Source organism: Strigops habroptila, chromosome 4 (assembly GCF_004027225.2).
Source record: "Strigops habroptila isolate Jane chromosome 4, bStrHab1.2.pri, whole genome shotgun sequence".
Classification (NCBI taxonomy): Eukaryota; Metazoa; Chordata; class Aves; order Psittaciformes; family Psittacidae; genus Strigops; species Strigops habroptila.
Window position 1 is genome coordinate 18,814,835 of NC_046358.1, and position 22,552 is coordinate 18,837,386.

Consider the following 22,552-nt stretch of genomic DNA (forward strand, 5'->3'; position numbering starts at 1 on the left):
TGAGCTGCCTCATTAAACTGACCATTCAGCGTAAGTCTAAGCAGCTGTCAGGCCAGAAATCGAAACTCAATAGTTCCAGAACTTGGGAAACGATTTCTTCTTCCCCAAACAGGCACTTCACTAGAAAGCAAGTTTCTTGTAAGTTAGACTAAGAGCTTTCTTCCATATTCATTTATCAGCGTGCAACAATTGGCAAAAGCTGTAGAAAGACAGAACTTATATCTTTGTTTACAGTTTGATCAATAGCTTGTTTCATTATTTAGTATATGAAACTGAATAGTCCAGATTTTAAAGCAGTGGAAAAAGAAAAACCTCATTTCAGAATTCCCTTGTTCTTTTTCCTAAACTTACGCATCTAAAGCCCACACCTTAAAAGACAATATTGTTCTAACAGTTACTGATAGATGATAGGTTTTCTTGTGATCAGTGTTTTATGCTCGTGGTATGTGTCCAACCACATGCCCCTTAGTACTGGAAGGAATAAAGACAACAAAACACAAGTGAATCCAACAGTGCTTTATTACCCACTCATTGCAGATGAAGTTAAGACACTTCAGTTACCAGTCAATATGAGTTTAAATATTAGTTGACAACTGCAGAAGTGTACAATGAGTACAAAATCATTAAGTATAATGTAACAAAAAGTTCCGATGTATTAATTTATAAAACATCAGTTCTACACTATTATACAGCAACCATTATATGATCCTCAACTAACTCAGGGCTTGCATTTGAAAGGGTTTGGGGTTTTTTTGGTTTGTTTTGCTTTGTTTTTTTAATGGTTCTCCAAGAGGTTGAGATACTGGGGGTTACAACTGCATTCTTTCCTCAACTACTACTAACACAAAACCTTGCCTTATACAGACAAAGCTGGTTTATATTTTATGAACACCTGCTTTGATCAGGGAATGCAGTAACAAGAAAAAAAATCTATACATAAAAAATTAAACTCCAATATGCAATATATTACATATATATCTATATTATACTACAGATTTCATATAAATCAAGTATAGGCCAAATTTTGGCATCGTTTTTAAGTGCATTAATACAAAATCCTCCTTAGACTTTGCTCTTACTTTTCAGTTTACTGGCTCATGAGCTGATCATTCTCAGTTACAATACTTTAGACATCTAGAATTGCCTTAAGATCTAATTTCCACTTCAGGAATATCACCCTTGTCTTTCATTACACTTTCTAATAGAAATTAAGTTGTGGGGAAACTGTAGTGATTAATTTAGTTGAAGTTTAGTGACTAATAAAATTCTTGAACTTGACAGGACTTTTTACTTACATTTATTGGTCAATATCTTGAAGTCTCTGTACTCCTCCATTCCTCTTTGATTCTACGGGAACTGTTACTATTATATACTGCAAGCACATACTTCTTTGTTTTGTTAAAAGGACTCTTACCAACGTACAATTATTTCTGGTGCAGAATAGAGTGCAGAGAAATTTTTCTAATGCATAGTTATATTTGCTTCAACTTCAGCATGTGGTATTCACTTTCTAGAGAACACCTGCAGAGCTGTATCTTCTCTGCCATACAGTATCACATTCTGTTTCAATTAAGCTTTGTTTGCCTTTGTTTCATGAGTGACCCAACTAATCTATCAATTAGACAAATACAGTATTTACAGTAAACTTTAAAATAGGCTTATGTATTTTTGCTGAAACAAAAAGGCCACTTAAGCTTTCCACTAGAATAAAGTTCTGGCATGAAGTCATTCAATAAGACTTCCTCCCACAAAAAAAGGTCAAAGTTTCTTCGAAGACATTTGTGGAATATAGAAATTAATTGCATAACCTAGAAACATCCTACATTTGACCAAAAAAACACCCAAGAATCAATTACAGTAATTTGAGTCACAGTACCTCAAGAAATCAGTTCTCCTCTCACCCTTTTACCTACTGACATTATTCTGGGATCTCGTCATTCAGTGCCATTATGGTACAGAAGAGAAAGCATGAATTAAGTGTTGCAAACGTACAGCCAATTCCAGCTACAGAAACAGCTTCCAAGTTAAGCCCTTTAAAAGTCTTGTAAAAACTGGGCTAAGTATGACTTTAAAAAGAACAATCTCAGACCTCAAAAGCAAGACTATTACATTTACACCTTAGAAGGCAAGTCACTTCACACACACTGATGCGTGTACACATGTTAGAGCATAGACATGACTTTCAGGATTCACTCTCAATGTAACATGGAAGGAACTAGGCGCAGAACTCCCAGTAAAGTTAACAGGAATTAGACAGCAATGCCCCTTCATATTACTCAGTTATTAAGTATCTGATGTATTGTGTGCAAAAGGAAAATCTCGATTTTCTTTTGAGAAAGTAAATACTGAAATAGAAACAACTTTTAGCACAACAGATGTATTTACTTACAGCATGCAAGGTTTGTTTCTATGTATTTGAGCAGCTAACAGCCACTAAGAGCCCTTAAGTTTTTACAAGTTTAAAATTACAATCTTCACATAAGTAGCAATTGCTTACAAAAAGTTCAGGACACTCCCTGGGAAATAAGCAAGAAATGGAGTAAAAAATACTGAAAGCAGTATTAACAAGATAGTACTAAAGGAAAACATAATAGCTTTTAAAATCCAGACAATTTAACACTGTTCTGGTAATAAATAAAAAAGCCACATACCACATTTAGAGATGCCATTTTAAAAGAAATGCATCTTTCTGCTTTTTTGTTTGTCTGGGGTTTTTCGTTTGTTTACTATTCTCTCACACAGCAGAAAATCTGTACATAAGCTTAAAAAACATCTCCAAGTAAGTAAACAAAATACAACTCCCTTTGGTTTGCCAACTTAACTTAAACTAGCTTATCCACCTCCTCTTCCCCCCAGTTTGCAAGGAAAGTGGTAAGGCAAATGTGATCAAAGACCAAACGGTTTCATAGGTGATCACTCAGGAGAAAGATGCTTTAACCCCAGTGCATGGTACGGGAAGCAGAAGTAATAGGTTTTTTTATAAACATGATTTTTTTTTTTTTCCATAAGAATAGCTTCTAAAGCTTGCCCAAGATGCAATGCATATGTTAGTTCTGATTGAGGGCCAGGTCAGAAAAAATCCCGCTCCTATGTTTAATGCAGCCTCAGACTAATTCAAGTCTCTTCAGCCTCTTGGAAAATAGAATTTTGTGCCAAATTACACTCTACGTGACTGACTGTTTCAGGTTTTATTTCATGTAGTAATCAAAGAAAACAAATTTAACTTGTAGCTTTTTGTAATAAATGTGTATTTCTATCTGCTTCTGTAAGGTAATAGTATTTATCTCCTTGGGACAATATGACCTGGAACTGAGCAAGTTCACTAGCAGTGAGATAAATATGTTTTCACACCACTTCATGAAAGGTTTCAAGTGTACTGTCCTTCTGAAGAGACATTTAACTACCTTTTAAAGTCAGGTTAAATTTATTTATAAATAGTTTGGTACCAGCTGATGCTTATACAAGAACCAGTTTTCATGTTCAACTCTACGAATTGCTTAGTGTAAAGGAAGTGCTGCAGTTCTACCTGCTGTTTCATTATGCCTGATTTGAAGGATCTCAGCTTCTTATTAAACATATTAAAATACAAATATTTAAAGTGGATTTTTAAATTTTTGCATTTTCATTCTTTATAACAGTATTCATATTGCATGATATTTTGTGCTCAACTGCCCTCATGACTGTAACTCCTTATAAAACATGAAAATAAAATAGTAACTTTTTTTCACGTAAACTTCAGTAGAGTTGTTGCAGTCTCAGAGACAGGGTTGTAAAGGTGCTGTATAAACATTCTGATATACGTTTCCTGTGGACTAGACTATGTGGTACATGAAACATGACATTTTGAAGTTACCCAATATAGTAAAAATATAAAATCTATCTTTATGAGTAACAGTAGTATAAGCTACAGTGCAATTTTCCTTAGCCCACTGAAAGCCCTACCTGCGTATGATTTTTTTCTCCCATCCTAGATCTTCCACAGTAGATTTTATTTTCCATTCATAGTACAACAGAGCAAGCACAGCTAGGAAAGACAGCTTGAAAAATACTCTTATGCTGCAAACTTGAAGTTCCTAGAAGTCAAATATGTACCATAAAAGATCAGTCTTGCTCACTTGACTCTTCCGTGCTAGAATTTAAACATGTTTTCACTATAAAATGTAAAGCTAAGATATTTAAGGAGAATATGCCTTAAGGTTCAGAGAAAGTTATCATATTGTTTTCACCAGTCCTCGGACTAATTTAATCTAATTTGAACTACATTGCTTGGTCAGGGCTTTACGTGTAAGGCATTTTGTGTACATTCCGCCCAGCTGTTTATTTAATGCCTATCTTCGCGTGCAAAGCCAAATGAGTGAAAATCCCTCCCTCAAAACCTTGGAAACCAATTTACCTTTTACTGCACAGTCAGCATTAAACTGCAAAAGAGGAACGGATAGAAAAATCAAATCCAGAAATCCGCACTGAAATAAGTTAACCATTTTGTACTAGCTAAGGTCTTCTCAATGATAGAAGTTGTTTAATACACTATCAGTTCTGAATACATCAGTTTGAATACATTCATAGCGGTGCATTCTGAGTGCACTGAAGAAATGCATCAGAAAAGTTAGTTTTTCACATCATCTAGTGCTGGCGTACCATAACTTTGCTGCTCTGAAGAGATTAATTTTATTAATTTACATATTAACAGTTTGGAGATACGAGCTCCAATACAAAAACCCCTTCCATTTCCAAATATTGTTTACAAAAAAGAATTAAGCTTTGTATTCTATCACTAGGCTTTAACCAAATTATGTTTTTCCTGGGGGGGGGGGGGAAAAAAAAAAGTACAATACAAAACTAAGTAATTCACATCTGGCCAGACAATAAGACTGTTCCTGACATGGGAAGAACAGATTAAGCAACACATGAACATAGACAAAATGAAACACGAGAGGGGCATGTGAAATTACAGTTGAAGGGTCATATTCTACTCATCACTGGGAAAAGGATCATGAAAAGCTGAAAAGTGCATAATAATTCAGTAAAACTTAGATATGCACAAACTGTTTATACATTGACCATACTGTCTTGACTGCTCGCAATCTATCAGAATGATTAAAAATTTAATTTGATCATTATATTGTCTTATAGCTATCTAAATTGAGTAAAAGTGATTATCACCTTTAAATATGTTAATGCATAAAAATACATGTATTTTTTTCTAGAATAAGGATTATATTTCCTAAGAAAGTATCTAAAAACAATGGTCCTTCTAAATTAGTTTGGAATAATAAGTGAAGCCCATTTCTTGCAGAACGGCGTGTTTTTATTGTTTATATGTTTAGATAATTAATTTTGAATCTGTCCGCTATATAAACAATCTCCAGAAAAATAGATCCTCTTCCAGTAACTTACAATACACATTAAAAATACTTATAAAAGGGATTATTGTCCATTTACAACATCTTGAGCTTAATGACATGATTCTCGGGTTATTTCATTGATGCAATTTTGATCAGGCTAAATTGAATATTTTCCAGTTAACTTGAACCATGCCAGCAACATGATGGACAATCTAACATTTAAAAATATCTGTCTAATTATGTAAGATTTTAAATAAAATTTGGCATTTTTACATCACAGTATATATGGCATTTCTTAATTTAGTAACAGAAAGGCACAGTTATTAAACCATAAAATACAGTACCTGGATCATATACACTTTAGTGGCATCTACCAATACCAGTTCAGACATTTTACTCTCTAGAGGGGGCTAAAGAAAAAGGCTTCTGTTTACTTCTTCAGAAAAATTCAACCTCATTACAAGTTTGGTCCATTAGAAGTGCCTATTAGCTGAAACATTTTGAAGCAGGACTTCAGGAAAGAATAGAGGAAAAGAAATTTAGCAGTCTATGGTCCAACAACTTGAGTAAGTTACTATGAAATGGCAAACAGGTCATGAATGGAGCTTTCTGATTAGCTGTCGGACATACCTGTTAAAATGTCAATGTATACAGGTACAGACATTCCATATACATTCATTGTATCACACACACAGACTTTGTTACAGCAGTAAGTCTAGACATAGCATTTATAGAGTTCAGCACTTCTTGTGGACTGATATTTGACTTCTGACCTCATATCATACCCAAAGATGTGCAAAGTTCTTTAAATGCTTTGCCTTCTACGTATTGCTGTTAAAGTGAAGACCCTGCCAAAGCCAAGCTCACTAGCCTTGCCTTAGCAAACTGCGCACCTCTTTGAAAAGCAACTAGCTCTGTTCTCCCTATTGAAAGTGATAAAACTGCATCAAGAAAGACCAATGAAGTGGAAGAGGCAAGGAACAATGAACATGAGGGAGAACCCAACCGTTCCATACGTAATATAACGATAGGGAAGCTCAACTTCCATGCGTTGTCTTGCTTTCCGTACATCGTCATGTGGTATGCGAAATATTTTACACGCCAGTGGAATAGTGGCTTTTTTCATCGCTACTTTTGTTAACAACAGAACTATTACTCCAATCAACAACCGCAATATGGCTTTTCCAAACACAGTCACAGTGAGAGAGGAAAGTGACAAAGGTAAAGTCTTGGGAGGAGGATCTAGATTTAGACCCATCATGTAGTTAACATGAGAGCCACAGGCTACTCCAGCACCACAGCCCAGTATCTGAGCTGTGTCACCTCGAGACGTGCTCCAGGTGTCTAGAGTGAAAGAGAAGATGCCCAGGGCTAAATGGAGACTGATGATAATTAAGGGTGCATATTTGTACGTTAAGTTGAAGTTATCGATCAGGTCCACAACTGGATGGAAGACAACCAAGATAAGAATAGCATACAGAAATCCAGCAATAACATCCTGTTGAAGAGAGAGAAAGATATGGATTCAGTGTACTAATTATTACAAAAAATAATTTAAGTTACTTTAGCAAGAAGACAAGCCTCATTGACCTGTTAAAAGCAACTTGTGAATTCCCATCTTCTTCCATTTACTGTCCATAATTACATCTTTTTTATGTTAAAGATAAGGAATTGCATTTGACCACCTATTAATAGGACACCTGAATCATAATCAAATCATGAATGATCATGAATGGAACTATGATCAAATGATCCATTATCGAAGTTGTAGATCTACAGATTTTCTAACAGGGCCTGCAGCAACGGACAAGGGATACTGGTTTTAAACTAAAAGAGGGTACATTTAGACTAGATGTAAGGTAGAAATTTTTTACAGTGAGGGTGGTCAAACACTGGAACCAGTTGCTCAGAGAGGTGGCAGATGCCCAATCCCTGGAAACATTCAAGGTCAGGTTGGACAGGGCTCTAAGCAACCTCATCTAGGTTGCTCATCAACATGTTGAAGATGTTCCTGTTCATTGCAGGGGGTAGGATTAGATGGCCTTTAAAGGTCCCTTTCATCCCAAACCATTCTGTGATTCTTCTGTGACTCTATTTGCTGGCTACAGTGGTCCTTGTCCAGGCACTCAGCCTACAGTCAGCACAGTGCTAGCTAGCCCAGCTGGGTCAGTTCTGCCAACTTAGTCTGCTGGTACAGCTCAACACTGGATCTGAGTGCCTGGGTGCCAAGACACAGGCACACTGGCAGCAATGGCTGGGAAGGCAGTGAAGGACCACTGCAGCTAGGCATTACAGCGGCTTAGACTTTCCACTCCAGCTTCAGAATTAACAACCCTGCAAGAATGGAGAATTTTTTCCCACTATTAAACGGGAGAAAAAGGTAACTTCTGTGGCTTCATACTTGATTTTCAGTTTTATTATTGTTTTTAAAATGTCTTTTCTTAATTAAAAGGTTCCTCATTATTTTTTAATTTAGCATTAAATTTCAGTTACTGCTGATTGATCACTCAGATGCACAGAATTATCTGCAGCTTTTGTCATCTTTAGTTTTTTAAGGAGGAATTTGTTGAAAGCTTTTTAGAAATCCAAGCTGTAGAAACCAGATCACCTTAATGCACATTTATCAACTTTTCCACATGAGCCAGGAGTAGGACGTGCATCAGCAGTATTTGTATTGTTCCATCTTCAATGAATCACTTTTATTCACTTCCACTAACAGAATGCTTGATAAAAACTCTAATAGAATTGAGAGGAAAATCAGACTTTCTCATTTCAGAAGCAACCACAACTTTCTCCCATATTTACCACCTCACCCCCCTCCCCCCCAGCTTAGGCACCGTGGCTGATTTTCTTACAGGTAACACATGGTTAATTGTATTCATTCAAACATTACAGAGGAATCAGATACAAAACTGCTGAATAACCTATTCTAAATGGTGAATCACTATTTGTTGCATGACTCAAAGACATTATCTATCAGCTGACACTGTCATCTAAAATATCAGTTCATCCCACTGTCCCCCACACAACGTTTCTGACTTGGGAAGCCTCCTAATCACTAATGCAAATACGTCACTCGGTTTTTCCAAGCTGCCTTATTTTCACATGCTCCTTTTACACTGTGTTCATCAACCAGCTTTACTACTGACTACCAGGCTTTACTGTTTTCTGTTAGCTTTTCTCCTTCTAGCAAGTGATCCTCAAAAACCTCTTTAACCATCCCTATTAATGGTCTTAAATTCTGATTACCATTTTGTAGTGATCTTGTTTTCCCATTTTTACATTGCTTGTATTTGTGTTTCAGTTTTAATTTTTTAATCCTTTTTAATAAGCAATTCCATTTTTCAAAGACGACAACTTTGTTATTTGGTTTTAGAGACTTTGGTAAGTGAAACAATAGCATTTGGCATGGTACTCTGAAATGCACATGCTTTGAGTAGGTGATGTGGAACCCAAGGGGACATTTACAGCCACTCTCTCATCCTGTAAAATTATTCCTACTCTGTAGAGGAAACCATAAATCTATGATTTAGTGCAGTCATCAATTTCTGCACTAAAACTGCTATTAAACGTCAGCTAAGTTTCAGCTGTGGATTGAGTTTATGAAAGAAAAGTATAAATTAACAGAAGTTTGACATCTACTTTTAGTTATTGTACTCATGTCTCTGCTGAAAAAATGCAAGTATTCTGTTCCTGTATGGTGGGACATTCTATAAAAAGATCTATATACAATTACTGCACTGTAAAAACTTAAGTGTGATGGAAGTTTATGAAATTAGAACAGCATTAAAATAAAAGTTTAGTAGGATTGTTCTCTTACCAAAACTGAATGCATTCCCATGTAAATTCGACTACAGCAAACCAACAAACACCAGCAGAATGCAAGGATCAGCCCAAACAGAAGGGGATACTGGTAGGGAAAAACAAGTGAGAGATTGTATTAGAGTTTCAAAAAAAAAAAAAAATTTTAAAAGAAATCACTCTAAGAATTCTTAATAATGTAATTAATTCCTATTAACGCAACTTATGCTTACCCTTTTCCTTGCCCTAGCCTACCCAAGCCTATTAGACCACCTCATTATTAATTAAACATTATTAATGCTTTTCAAGTTTTTCCTTGTCCTCTTCCTTTGCATTCAGGATATGACCAAAGCCCTGAACTTCATATATCTTCTCAGACAAAGCAGTAAGAAGTTAACAGATCTCAGTAGCAGTTAGTTTTGCCATCCTAAGATATCCTAAACTGGCAATATGGGCATAGACAAGCCTTGTGTTATAAACTGCAGAAGAGTTTCACACTGTAGTATTGTTAACAATTACCCAGGCAGAATCTAGTAGCTTCACCCGTCTTCTGAAAAGGAAGAACTCATAATAATTTACAGATAAATTAAATTCCTTTCTGCAGTCCTTGACTCAATCTCTGAGCATCAGTATCAAACTCCTAGAATAGTAATGGTTTTTGTTCTCTACAAAACCCATGTAAATTTCCTATTGCAATCCACATTTATCAAACAAAAATAATCAAGTAATTATTTCAAATTATTTCCATCTTCTGATAGATTTTAAAATTAATAAGTACTGTTCAACAGGAACAAACGAAACACTTCATTTTAATAAGCATTATCAGAATGTGCAGAAACTTAGCATTTTAACTGTCTCAGGTTTTGGATAAAAGTATACCGATTCACATCTTGCAGCACATTATGAAATACTTTCCCTACTACCATATTGCAAAACATTGTACAAGACAGGATATGGCTTCCTCCTTTCAGTATTAAAAATAATTATTAGTTCTATAAAAGAAACAGTCACAAGACAAAATAGCATGCTTCCAAAACTGCTTCACTTCCTACATAATAAGCATTTTCAATAGAAACAGGCAGTCTAGCTGTACCTTGGAATAAAAACTAACAATTGCAGGCAGTTCTCTTGCCTTCTCCCTTGCTCCTTTCATGGGTAACCTGAAGGGTAGAATATCTAACAAATGAGAGAAAGTATCTTTAATCTTATTAGGGAAAGGCGTATGTCCCGTTTGAAGGCCACTTAACAGATTGACAAGCTTCTAAATCAGTTTTTCAATGAAAGGTTTGGGAAGAGATTATCAGTCTTCCACATTATTCCAACATTCTTTGAATTCTCAGCTCCAGGACCATGTTAGCATGCCAAACCTAAAGAAATTTTCTCAAACTACTGGAAAATTGGGAAGCTTATGCTTCACATAAGAAACAAATTCCACATTAAAATCGATTCTAAATGCCCACCTCACAGTTGTGTTACATCTAGTTTAAACTCTAATTCCTATAGCAACATTTGTCTTTGTTTCTACGACATTCACCTACAAATTGTACCCTCAACAAAATTATGTATTTAATGATTCATTTCTAACTGAAATGAAGGAACAAATTCCGTTTCCTACCTTTCAGAATTATGCTAATAAGGGGCAATACACCAGTAACTAGGTCACACTCAAGACCTGACTGCAGAGTCATCAGATGACAACATTGTTACAGTAGCCATAAAAGCAATCCTTGTACCCTGTGCAGCACCACTGCAGAACACATTACACCACTATGCCTCTTCCATCATTTCCACTGATCTCAGGGTGCAAGTAATGCTGCCTGCATGAGAAAGACACTTCACCGCACAACCTCCTGCATGGTGATGCTCCACTTTCCCCCCACCCCAAGGACTACCAAAGCAGAAATGCTGTTTGTATATAGAAGGATAGGTATATCCTGTATTCTCTGAAGTAGAGAGGAGCTTCTAGTACATCCTTACATGCTCCACAACGTGAAAGCCTGGGAAGACAGACTTCTTGTTTCTCAGAAAGAGACTAGCAAGGGAAGATTTAGTACCTCCATAAGCAATGCAGACCTCTTGACCAGAAAATTTAATACCATCACAATTACTTGGTGGTAGAATGAGCTTGCATGTGTTCATATGCAAGTTTCAAACAGTTTTGCACATCGCCTGATCGCATATGCCCACTCTTGTTTCCTGGCACACATCTTTTGCACTTTCAGGCCCTAAGCAGGGGTAAGACTTTTCTTTAATAAAAAGATTTTTCCTGTGTTTCTGAAATACCTGACAGAAGCTGAAGCTTTAGCAGAAACCCATTTACTGTCAGGCTCAGCAGGCTGTAGCAGCTAATGATACTGGGGGCGGGGGGAGAAGTTAGAGCAGCTAAACAGCCAGACTTTAAGAAGGAGGAATATGAAGGAAGAGGTGTGAGAAGTCTTATTTTAAGAGTCCTGGGCAGGTCGTTGTGAACAGCAGGGAGAGTCAGATAAATTCTGAAAATTAAAAGGTTTGCTCTCACTTAGGAGCTCTCAAGGGAGGAGTGTTTGAGTAAGAAGGAAATTGCCAGAAACTCCAGCTTTCAAGAAAAGTTCAAAAAAAGTATTTGGCTCTCTCATCTCTCACTCTAATTCTGTTTTTAATAATATTGAGAATAAATATCCATTAAAATATCTGAAAACACTGGCCAGTTTAGTTCTTCTGTAGCAAAGCATCTGTATCCAAGAGCTCAAACACTTCTTTATTAAATCACAAATAAAAAGTCAGTTATACATTTTACCCCAATTCATATCTTCTTAAAAGATTTTTTAACTTAAACCCAGAAAAATTATTCTTACTGAAATACCTGTCCACAAATTTATCTGCAGTATTAGGGACATGTTGATTTATGGTATTTTTAATGCATGATAATAATCACAGAAGTCCTAAACCCCGTTTATTTCCACCAAGAGAGCTTATTCACTACAGTATACTGAGCTGTGTTGTCCATGATCAAAAAGCAGAAGATCGAAACAATTATTCTAATTTCCTCTGGAATAATCCACAACACAACAGTTAAGTCTATTTTTGTGTTTAGTTCCCACACAAAGCATTCTCCTCTATGCTGCCTCACTACATAACCAGCACACTTGGACAACTGTCAGTTTATGTTTGAAGCTTACTTATCAGTCAGTAAAATAACTATCAGTTTAAAGACATCTTTACATATAAAGTACAGAAATAAAATTTCATCTAAAGAAGGTTTTAACCTTCATCTGTCCTGGTTTCTCCCAATGTTATATCCATACTTCCCTGCATTACTGATCAGATTTTCTTCCCACAACCCCAGTACCCCACTGCAAAGCATCATAAAGCTGTATGTACACTTCGGGGCTCCACAGCTCATGGCCTCCTTAGACACTAGCAGGAATCAAGCACAACTATCCCCTACTTCAGCACAAAGAAAGCTCACAAATATTCTGCCTCCTCCTTGGCCTGCTTTCACTCATACCTTCTGAAAGCAGCCACTGGGCTCAAGAATTCCTGGGACACCAAACTGGTAGTACCTGCTTAAAAATCTACCTTCAGCTGATAAGGCAACCAATTGTTTTGTCCTCACATGTAGAGACAAGTGTACAAGGTGACTGAAGGAGAATAGTAACAGAATATTAACACTCCACACATCTTTTAGCTCAGCAAGAAGACAGCTCAGCAGCATGCCAAGTCTTGACGCCAACAGGGGACATCACCTTGATGCCATAAATTTACTCTCAAATTATTGTCTGAAAATAATGCAATATCGAGGTACCACCAAACATTTTCTAAATGCTGTTTCATCTAGAAATGACTAACTGTATGTATTTTGCATATATACATTGGGTGTACCATGGTTGTATATCTGTAACCTCCCACTGCCTAGGCATATGAAATCCCCTCAAATATCAAATATCTTCTATAAGTACAGGGCTTTAATGGAACAAACCTTTTTAGACACAAACATCTCAAACCCTGTCTCCATGCCCTCAAGACCATTCCGTGTATATCCTCAAAAATTCATTATAATATCACCATAGCTCTCATGCCACCCCAGCAATTTTTAGTATGAGAGGTATTTACTGAACTGCATACTGCTTTCTTTCTGCCAAATTAAGGAAAAAAACCCCAACTTGTGATCTGAAAACCTTAATCTTATACGAAAATAAAGATACTTGCATAGTACACTTAATGTGAACTTCAGAATCACATGTTGGCTCAAAACGAACATTTACCTGTCACTGCTTTTCCTTGAGAAAAGTACCCCACATTCCATATTAGATCAAATTGCTGATACCTAAGCTTGCACAAGTATTTTTCTGAAGGCCAATATACAACTTTGATAATATGCATATAAGCATGTAGTACAACTACAATATTAGAAGATGAAGTGAAAGCAGGTGGAATTGCAGCAAGGCAAAGATCAGAAACAGACACAAATTCAACACAGAGATTAAAAAGATACCTTTGCTGACATTTTGGCTTTAAAATGCTTGAATAGTTATGTTTCTTTGAAGGCATCATACCCATTAAGAAAAGCATTCAAGTCTTGACGTGTTTGACTAAGGGACACATCACCAAGCACGTTATTAAAAAACAAAACAAAACCAAAAACCAAAAATCCCAAAAAACCCCAACAAAATCGTTTATTTAGTTCTTAAATTCACATATTAAGTGAAAGTAAAAGCTAGAAGTAAAACTGATTGAGTCAACTACTCATCTGCTCTCAGGCCTCAGTTTTGTTCCCATATCCAGAATCTTGTTAATCAAAGAAACTGCATTAAATTGGTCCTGTTTGGAAGTGAAACTACTCCCAGTGAGTCTTTCAGAATTTTATGCTCTATGTTGTCAATAAGAAATTCCCATTTTATTTGATTACATCGTCCAAAACAGGCTTGCAAGCTTCTGACTGGATCCCATCGAAAACGTTTCCCTCAAATGCCTATCGTCCTCCCTCCCCTTCATCTGTTTGCCAAGAGTCTTAATAACATAACCATTGTTTCAAAATGCTCATAAGGAAACAATCTGTCCTAAAAGCTTTGACCTAGGTCAGAAAATTCCTTCTTTCATAATGGAACATTCTGAAAATAAACTCTAGATGCTCATTTCTTTACTTTTTAAATGCACATTCTACACTGGGGAAGTTTCCAGCGTCCACAAAGGGTTCTGAACTAATTTTCTAATATTTTCAGTATTCTACAATATTACTCAACGATCATTTAAAATCATATGATAAGTCAGAAGTTCACCTTAAGCTTGAGGCAATTATTTTGGGCCAGAGTTCACTGAAAGAATCAAAGCATTATGCTTTTAATAAGATATGTGGGCTATGTATTTGCTGTAGTCATACAAAAAGCAGAGCATGTAAATGATTTTGTGGAGGGAGCAGAAGAGAAGGCAGAAGAGGATGATTAAAGAGGAAAGACCACTTATTGGTCATTTTAGGAAAAATAAACAGACAAACCCCTGTATTTTCAAAAGAGGCCAAGTGATAAATAACACTGATTAAGCTACATTTATCAATTATTTCCTTCTTTCTTCCACTGACAAACACCAAAAAGCATAACCGTTTGAGAATGCTACACGTCACTGCAAGAACCTCTTCTTTAAATTCCAAGATAAAGCTTTCAATGTCAGCCCTGCAGGGAGTTAAAAGGTTTAATTTTCTGCTATACATCATCTGAAAAGAAATTAAGGAGTTACAATAGGAATTGGAGCCTGTTACTTCTTTTCCTTGTAGTCCTTAAAAAAAATCCTTCCCTGAACACACCCAGCAAGAATCACATCCAGCTTGCTCTGCTTATGCCACTGACACCTAAAAAAGAGAGTTTTCCTACAAACTCAAGTTTGCTCAGGTTTAATCAACACATCCTATTTGAAAGCATGAGGAATGCTTTGTGTGTGTACAATCCACTCAGAAGGAAAAATTTGCATGAGAAAGATTTCTTTTGAATCTTTCCTTCTTCAAAAACTGCATCTAAGTTTACAACATTTTTTACATATTCCCCCCCAGGATCATTTACATTAATTAAAGATTTGCTTATGCAAATCTGAAAAATATATTTAATGCCCATCAACACAGTTTACTAGGACAGGCTGCTGCATACCTCTGGCAGAGATTCCCCATGAGATTTGTAAGAACTGGCTATGCTCTTTTCAAAGTTTTAGGAGCACCTAAATCAAACAGGCCACACAACTTTTCCCAGCTTCCTTTACAAATGAACTACAGACATTAATATGGCCCACAAAAGAAGACCTTATAACTCAAGTACATGAGACAAGGCAAGTGCTGACCCTTGCAAATTCCCATCTTTCTGCCTCAAGAGCTCTTCATTGCATGGGCAATTCTGGGATTTCAGACTACCCCTTCAGCAATGCTTCTCACATCAGAAGAGTTTTTGTTTGACTGTTTATTTTAAGAAACACATGTAAGAAAAACAATTAGACAAGCACACATCTCTTTCCCTGAGTTTCTTCACAACATTTTAGTATTTCAGCCAAAATCCATTTGGGCTTCTCTGATGTGAAGCATCTCTTTGCGAAAAGAGTCTGTACTTGCTCTTACACAGAGAATTTGTACATAAGAGATGGCTTCCTGTGTGTAGCTTCCAATTTTATCATTACATCAGCCTTACTGATTATGCAAGCCTTTCAGCAAGGAGAGACACTTAAAGCTAGGATTTGCCCACTGTCTGTAAAATTCTTCCTAGCACTGTTGTGATTATACTATTCATCCAACCCCAACAACCAATTATTCCTCATTCCCAGTGGGGATCTGAAATGCTAGCCTTTTGAAATGGAAGAGCAGGTGGACAATCCTATAGGTAATATTTAGTAATGGTCAATCTCAGAATCACAGAACTACGCAGATCCCTCTGAAATCCCAAAACAGATCCTCTCAAACCCATCTCCTCTGATTAGATTCATCAGCTTTGGTTGATAGAAGTAATCGTGCAGATGAAAGATTTCTGGAAGGGTGCTGGATGCAGTACCATGTGGCAGTCTTACACAGATAGTATTATGGATAGAGTCCACAGATCACTAAGTAAATGAAAACTGAAAAATACATTTAGGTGTGTCAGTCTAACCATTACAGAATAGATGCACTTGACTGCAGGTTTAGCAGTAGTGCACATTAAGGTTGCCACTATCATCAGTGGGGAGGAAAGACAATCACTGATGATAGGATTTGCAGACAAGCACATAGGGAGGACAATGCTGTCTTATTTAAACTTCTTCAGAAGATAAGTCCATTCAAACAATGTTGGTTAATATAGTTACAGAGAGCAGCTACTGCTCAATCAAGGTTCTGGGCTCCTGCTGAATATCAACTTAAAGTTTGTTCAGTGACCTACAATGAGAATCAGCAGTTCCTGACTCAGTTTATTAACACAGAGCTCAGGAAGGAGTGTTAACCCATCACTTCCTAATTTGGACAACTACTGCTAGAGCCAGGCTGCATCCTGGAGGAACTCTGGGAGAAAAGCCTATTTTCTGTCTCTCTTTTATTGTTGTTGTTGTTTTTCCCCTCTTCAAAATAAAAACAGCAAGGTTATGACACATTCAGGTACCATCAACTCAAGCACCATTTCTAGTAAAATATGTAGTGATATCTACTTGAAATCAGCAGTTCAGAGTAATCAAATACAATATAAAAAGATACTTTTTCCAGTAATCTGAGCCTGAGGCTTTTGGAGATTTTGTAGATAATTAGCAACTGACACTATCTCTTCCTCTCCATTGAGGACATGATCTAAGTCAGCCTGGCTCAAACTGTCAATATTTCAAAGAAAGCAGGTTTTCCCCAGCTTTGTGATGAAGGTATACTTTTTCTCACATTGTATCGAGATCTACAAACTCACTGTATCGAGATCTACAACCTCACTGTGTTTGCCCTTCTCTTTTAGGGTATAAAAGCTTCAAAGACAGAAAGAAAAATATTAACATCTATAACACTCCTAAATTCTCAGGAGCCTTCGGCATGCGCTTTAAATTTCAAAGTTACTGAAGTGTCTTTGAAACAAGTGGTTTTCCCTGCTGAGCTTTAACAATATTAAATAAATACAGATTACACAAGCTGAATCAAAAGTTTCAGGCAAGCTCTCATAATATAATGAAAATTTGAAAATTTATATTCCAGAATGGACAGAACAGTCCATTGAAGATTGTCTTAACACGTTTCTGCCTGAAAGTCAGTTGCATTGCATATTCCCTATGTCCAAAGTGTCTAATTGTAAAAATTTGCCACAACCATCTTTAAAATACTTGAATACTGAAAATATTTTGCTTGAACAATGGCATTTATAAGCAGGTATTTTAGTTTTTCTCTGTATAGTCAAAATCCTTTTGAATACTACGTGAAATGAAAATAGTTGTAATAGGATTACTGTTAGGCATTGAAAACTTGGAAAGCACAAACTCAATTCAACAGGTTAAAAGAAAACCTAGTGGAGTCAAAAAGTGTTGGTTTTAAATAGATAATTTGGGCCATACCTAGAAAAGTAAGAACAGATTTGCTCTGTTCTATTGTTCAAAGTAAAGACTCATAGATTGTCTTTGTTTGATAGAAGCACAGTAGTAGGAAGGAAGTCATAGCCCAATGAAAGCAAACTCCAAATAAGCAATACAGGAAAGTGATTTCCCTCACACTGGAGTTAATTTCTTTTAGAGCAAGAGTGACTTTATTTGGTTTAGTATAAATCTCGAAGTGACAAACTCAATTAAAGTTACCTGTATTCCACAATAAAAGTCCCTGCACAAATTTATAGCTGTATCTGCTCAAATTCATGCTCAGTCTTGCTCCACCATGACTTTTCTGAACAAGCAGTCCTAAGATGTGGACCCATCATGATCAGGGTCAGTGTAATGCTTGCTTACATGGAATATCTAGAAAGACTGAACCCAAACATTTGCCAGCAAGGTTAAATTTAATTATCTGTTATCTACTAATATGTATAATTTAATAAAAATCAGAGTTATTAAAAGCTCCTTTATCATTAATAGTTTTCCAAGAAGTTCTGCGGTCAGTCATTAACCCCATCTATTTCCAGAAAAGCATGACGAAAAGTTGTCATATAGATTCTACTCCCTTTCAATGCAAGTAAAATATGGAGAACAGAAGCAGCATTAGATGAAAGCTTAACTCTCTTTAGGCATAAATCAAAAGATACTCAACATGCTGTAGGTTAACTTTTAATGAACATTTGGAAATAATTTTAAAATACTAAGTTTGGTTTTTTGTTACATGAACATTTTGAAAAGGTAGATGTTGGTTTCAGAGAGGTGTTATTCATAGCCATTTCATAGCAAGAAGGAATTAAAATTAAGACTCAAACATTTTGCTTCCTCATTTCTTAAGCATGGTTCTAAATGAATAATAACAAGATTCAATGTTGATGATTTCTTAATATGCATTCATTATAAACATGTTTAGTCAATTAGCACAGTATTTCACAGACCACAGTTACAGGGTTGGCAAGCTGAAGATCTAACATGGCTCGCTGGCAAAAAGACCATTTCACACATTGTCGGTTTGCTGGTTCTGTAAAAGCAATCAAACCAGGTTCTTCTTTGCACACATGACAACAGTCCCTGCAAAGCCAATCGACTGATACTACTTAATGAGGTTTCCCACATGCAAAGAAATAGAAACCCAGTTCATTCTTCCAACTGGCATCAGCCCTACGCCTCTAACAAGTAATAAGAAATCATTCCCATTTTAGCCATTTAAAAAAAACAAAACGAACACCGAACAACTTGAAGATTAAGTATCTCACTGACAGAACTACAAATACATATTTCAAACACCCACAAAACATGGCATTGTATCTGATGCCTGCACAACTCTAGCAGAGTGATAACTTCATATTTTCCTAACAAAGAATATAAATTCCTAATGGCATTCTTTTGGGCACACTGTATCACCCTGCAGTAGTAACTTTGATTAAAGAGAGGTAAAATACAATCTGTAACTTTCAACTACCTCCGAGATAAAACCACCAAGTGTCATGATGTAACAGCACAGAATTGGTAACTGTTAACAGTAACTAGGAAGACAAGAGTTCAGCCCCCGAGTAAAGTTTAAAAAGAGAGTTCTCTCTACCAAGATGACAAACATCTGACTTAAAATAGGCAGGTATTATAGTAAGAATATGTAAACATTAACAACTTAACAGTAGACTTATTACATAACTTCTTAAACATCACACACAGAGCCCTCAAAACCCTGCACTGAACATTTGTTGCCTGGGAAAGCCTTCTCCCTCATTTATTACTGAAATTGGTGCAGGGATTTAGAGACCAGAATATATGTTGTGATTTCTTTGGAGTTCTTACCGTTGCCCACACTGCTAACAGCAAGCGCTGAAGCACATGCTTCATATAAACAACGGTGTTATTTAATCTATTGACCCGAAGAGCACCAGGCAGATCTTAAAATTTTGCTGAATGAAGGTACTGAAAAGATCAGAGATTATCAGTTCCTGCTAATTATTAGCACATTAATAGTAGTAAAACTACCTGAAGGTATATGGACTCCTCAGAACAGAAATAATCATTTCCACTTCACGGGTAATGAAACTAAAAGCGTTTAAGTCTAAAGCTACAGTCTGACTAACTCTACAAAGTGACTCAAAAGCAAAGAAGCAAAAAGCCCGTCAAGTTTTCAGTGAGCAAACCCAAAGGCCTTTAGAAACATCAGATGCTTATCAGACTTTGTGCAAAGCACTCACCCTACAAGAACTTTAAAAAAGAAAAATCACAAGAACGAAATACAGATTGTTGATGCAGACTTTTAATGCACACTGAGCTAACCGTTCGCAAAGTCAGCAGAACTTCCATTCCGAAGAGAGTTGTTACAATAGTTCTTGTTACCTGAGCGCTCGCGTGGATCATAGAAATAGTAGGAAAAAAAAAAGGGGGGGGGGGGGCAAGGAAAAAAAGGGCACAAATTTCACGTTTTCCCGAACTCACTCAGCTGCCTCCCCTCCCAAAAGAAATCGACTCTGCCACATCCCTATACCCCGCGGCTGGGAAACACAGGGAGAAGGGCAAGGAGGTGAGCATTACCTGCCAGCGGCCGTAGCTGAGCAGCAGGAGCGCCAGGGGGATGGCGGTGCCCGACATGGCGTGGGTGGAGGGCATGCTGTACTCCGAGTTGTAGAACACTTCCAGCTTCACCACAGGCGGGGAGGCAGGCCGCGGCCAGCGGATGACATCCTTGGTGCACTGCCCCAGGTACATCACCCACACCCAGATGATGATAAGCCTCCGGCCCAGCCAGGCGTCCAAGTTCCAAATGCAGAAGGGGAAGAAGAGGATGTAGAAGAGCTCGTTGCCCAGCTCCGTGCCCAGGCTGAAGAGATAGTAGAGGAAGCGGCTGCGGGTGGAGAACTCCTGGCTGCCGTCCTCCTCCGTGAGAGAGTTGCGCCGCGGCCTCCTCCTCCACTGCTGCGGGAGACCATCCCCACCGGGCACGGTCCCGTTCCCGGCGGGATGCCCCTGCCCTCCCGCCCGCTCCGCGGCCGGCGGGCCGCCGTTAGCCACCGGCCCCCGGGCTCCGGCTCGCTGCTCCGCGTCGGCCCAGCCCGAAGGCCCCTCCACCCCGCAGAGCCGCTGGAAGGCGGCCACTTTCTGCGGGTCTTGCAGGTGGGCGGCCAGCCGGGCCAGGCGCCGGCAGAGAGCCATGGCGGGAGGACGAGGCCGCCCGCGAGGGGCGGGCTGAAGGCGGCTAGGCGCTGCCCCGGCCGGCGGGGCTGAGGGGGGCTTCGCTTGCGGGGCGGCGGAAGGGACGGGGGATCCCGTGCGCGCGGCAGGGAAGAGAACGGTTCTCTCAGGAGAAACCCGCTCGAGGGCGAGGCGCCGCGGAGCCACGGACACCGCCCGGCCCGAGCCGCCGCCTCAGCCCGGCTCCCGCCGCCGCTCCGGCCCCCGCGCGAGCGCTCCCTCACTCGCTGTCCCTCGCGCGCGCGCGCCCGACACCACCCCCCGCTAACACCGCCCCGCTGCGCATGCGCACAGCAGCCGCTCGCGCGGACGGGGACCCCCCTGGGAAACCTCATCGCGGCGCGGATTGGCAGCGGCTCTCTCCCGGTCCCGCCCCCTTGGAAAGGGGGAGCCAATCAGACATCGGCAATGCGGGAGGCAGCGGGCGGCGTGCCTCGGCCTCGAGCGGGAGGTGCAGAGGCGGGTGCGCGCCCGTCTCCAGCCCCCGGCGGGTTCGTTGGCGTTCTTTCGCACTTACGGTGAGCACTGCTGCCCTCGCCTCAGCCACCGTCTGGCAGCAGCACCTCGAGGCCCGTGTCCGGCTGCCCCTGCCCTCCTCTTCCTCCTGCAGAGCAGGCGGGCACTTCGGGGGTTCTGCAGGGCGTGAGATTAGACAAGGCAAGACCTTGTCTCATCTCTGCATGGTCGGGAGGAGGTTCCACACCTCCCTGGCTGGGTGTGCGTGCCTTAAAGTTCAGCAGGACCAGAACGTTTGCAGTCAGGTGCTTTGGAAGTCCCCCGTTGCTGGGGTTTCCATCCTAGAAATGCCGTGAGAAATGCAAGCTTTGGTCACCGGTGCTCTCTGATGCTGCCGTTTTTTAAAGGAGTGAGCAGTATGACTGGTTAGCTTAATAGCTGTCCTGACCAAAATAGAGCATCTCATGTACAACTTAATAGTTTCAATTAAAGAATACAAGTCTACACAGTATTTTCGTGAAAGCAGCTGTTAATACTGTTTTGAGAAAGTACTTGACTCAGTGCTGCATGATACTGTTATTAACATTGGGTGCATACAGTGCCAGTAGACCACGTAAATGGAATTTGCTGCCAGATCTCAAGAAGAGGAAGAACTTAGTTGAAAGAAATGGTGTCTGAAGAGGTTCCGGTAGTAGGTTCTGTGTTGTACTATGTTTTTAGCAATGATCTGGAAGCAGATCTGAACCTGTTGCTGCAAGAATTCAACTCCAGGATTAATGGATTCATAAATAATGATGAGGGTGGGGCACTGATCAGAACGGTTGGTACAAGCAGCCCATTCAAACTTCACTGTTTTAATCCAGCCAACTATAAAGTAGTCTCTTCAGAACCAACTGTGGAGGCTGTAACTGGAGAATAAAAGACTGTAGCCTGGGAAGGTAATGACTTTGAGAAGGATTTAAAGGTCAGAGTAAGAAAGCAATCAGATAAGGGCTGTCCTGTGCGCAGCTATAGCAGAAAAGGATTAATCAATGTATAAATAAAGGAATAAAAAAAAAAATGTTTATTTTACCTCTTGTGTTTGGCCTCAAAAATGTCATCCACGGGATAGTGCATACAGTTCTGGGTTTCAGATTTTAAGCAGCATGCTGGAAAATAAGAGAAAGAGTGAAGCAAAATGTTCTGATGGTTGGAGAAAATGGGAGGTTTTAAGAGCT

At 38.8% G+C, this 22,552-nt stretch overlaps 1 protein-coding gene across 1 annotated transcript; it reads right to left on the bottom strand.

Moving 5' to 3' along the window:
* Positions 1 to 501: 501 nt before the first annotated feature.
* SGPP1 (sphingosine-1-phosphate phosphatase 1) lies at positions 502 to 21,151 on the bottom strand. The gene is made up of 3 exons (XM_030484288.1): positions 20,223 to 21,151; positions 9,166 to 9,255; positions 502 to 6,843 (listed from the first exon to the last, which is right to left on the bottom strand). The coding sequence occupies exons 1-3, from the start codon at positions 20,838 to 20,840 to the stop codon at positions 6,292 to 6,294; spliced, it is 1,260 nt and encodes a 419-aa protein (XP_030340148.1). The 5' UTR covers positions 20,841 to 21,151; the 3' UTR covers positions 502 to 6,291.
* Positions 21,152 to 22,552: the final 1,401 nt, after the last annotated feature.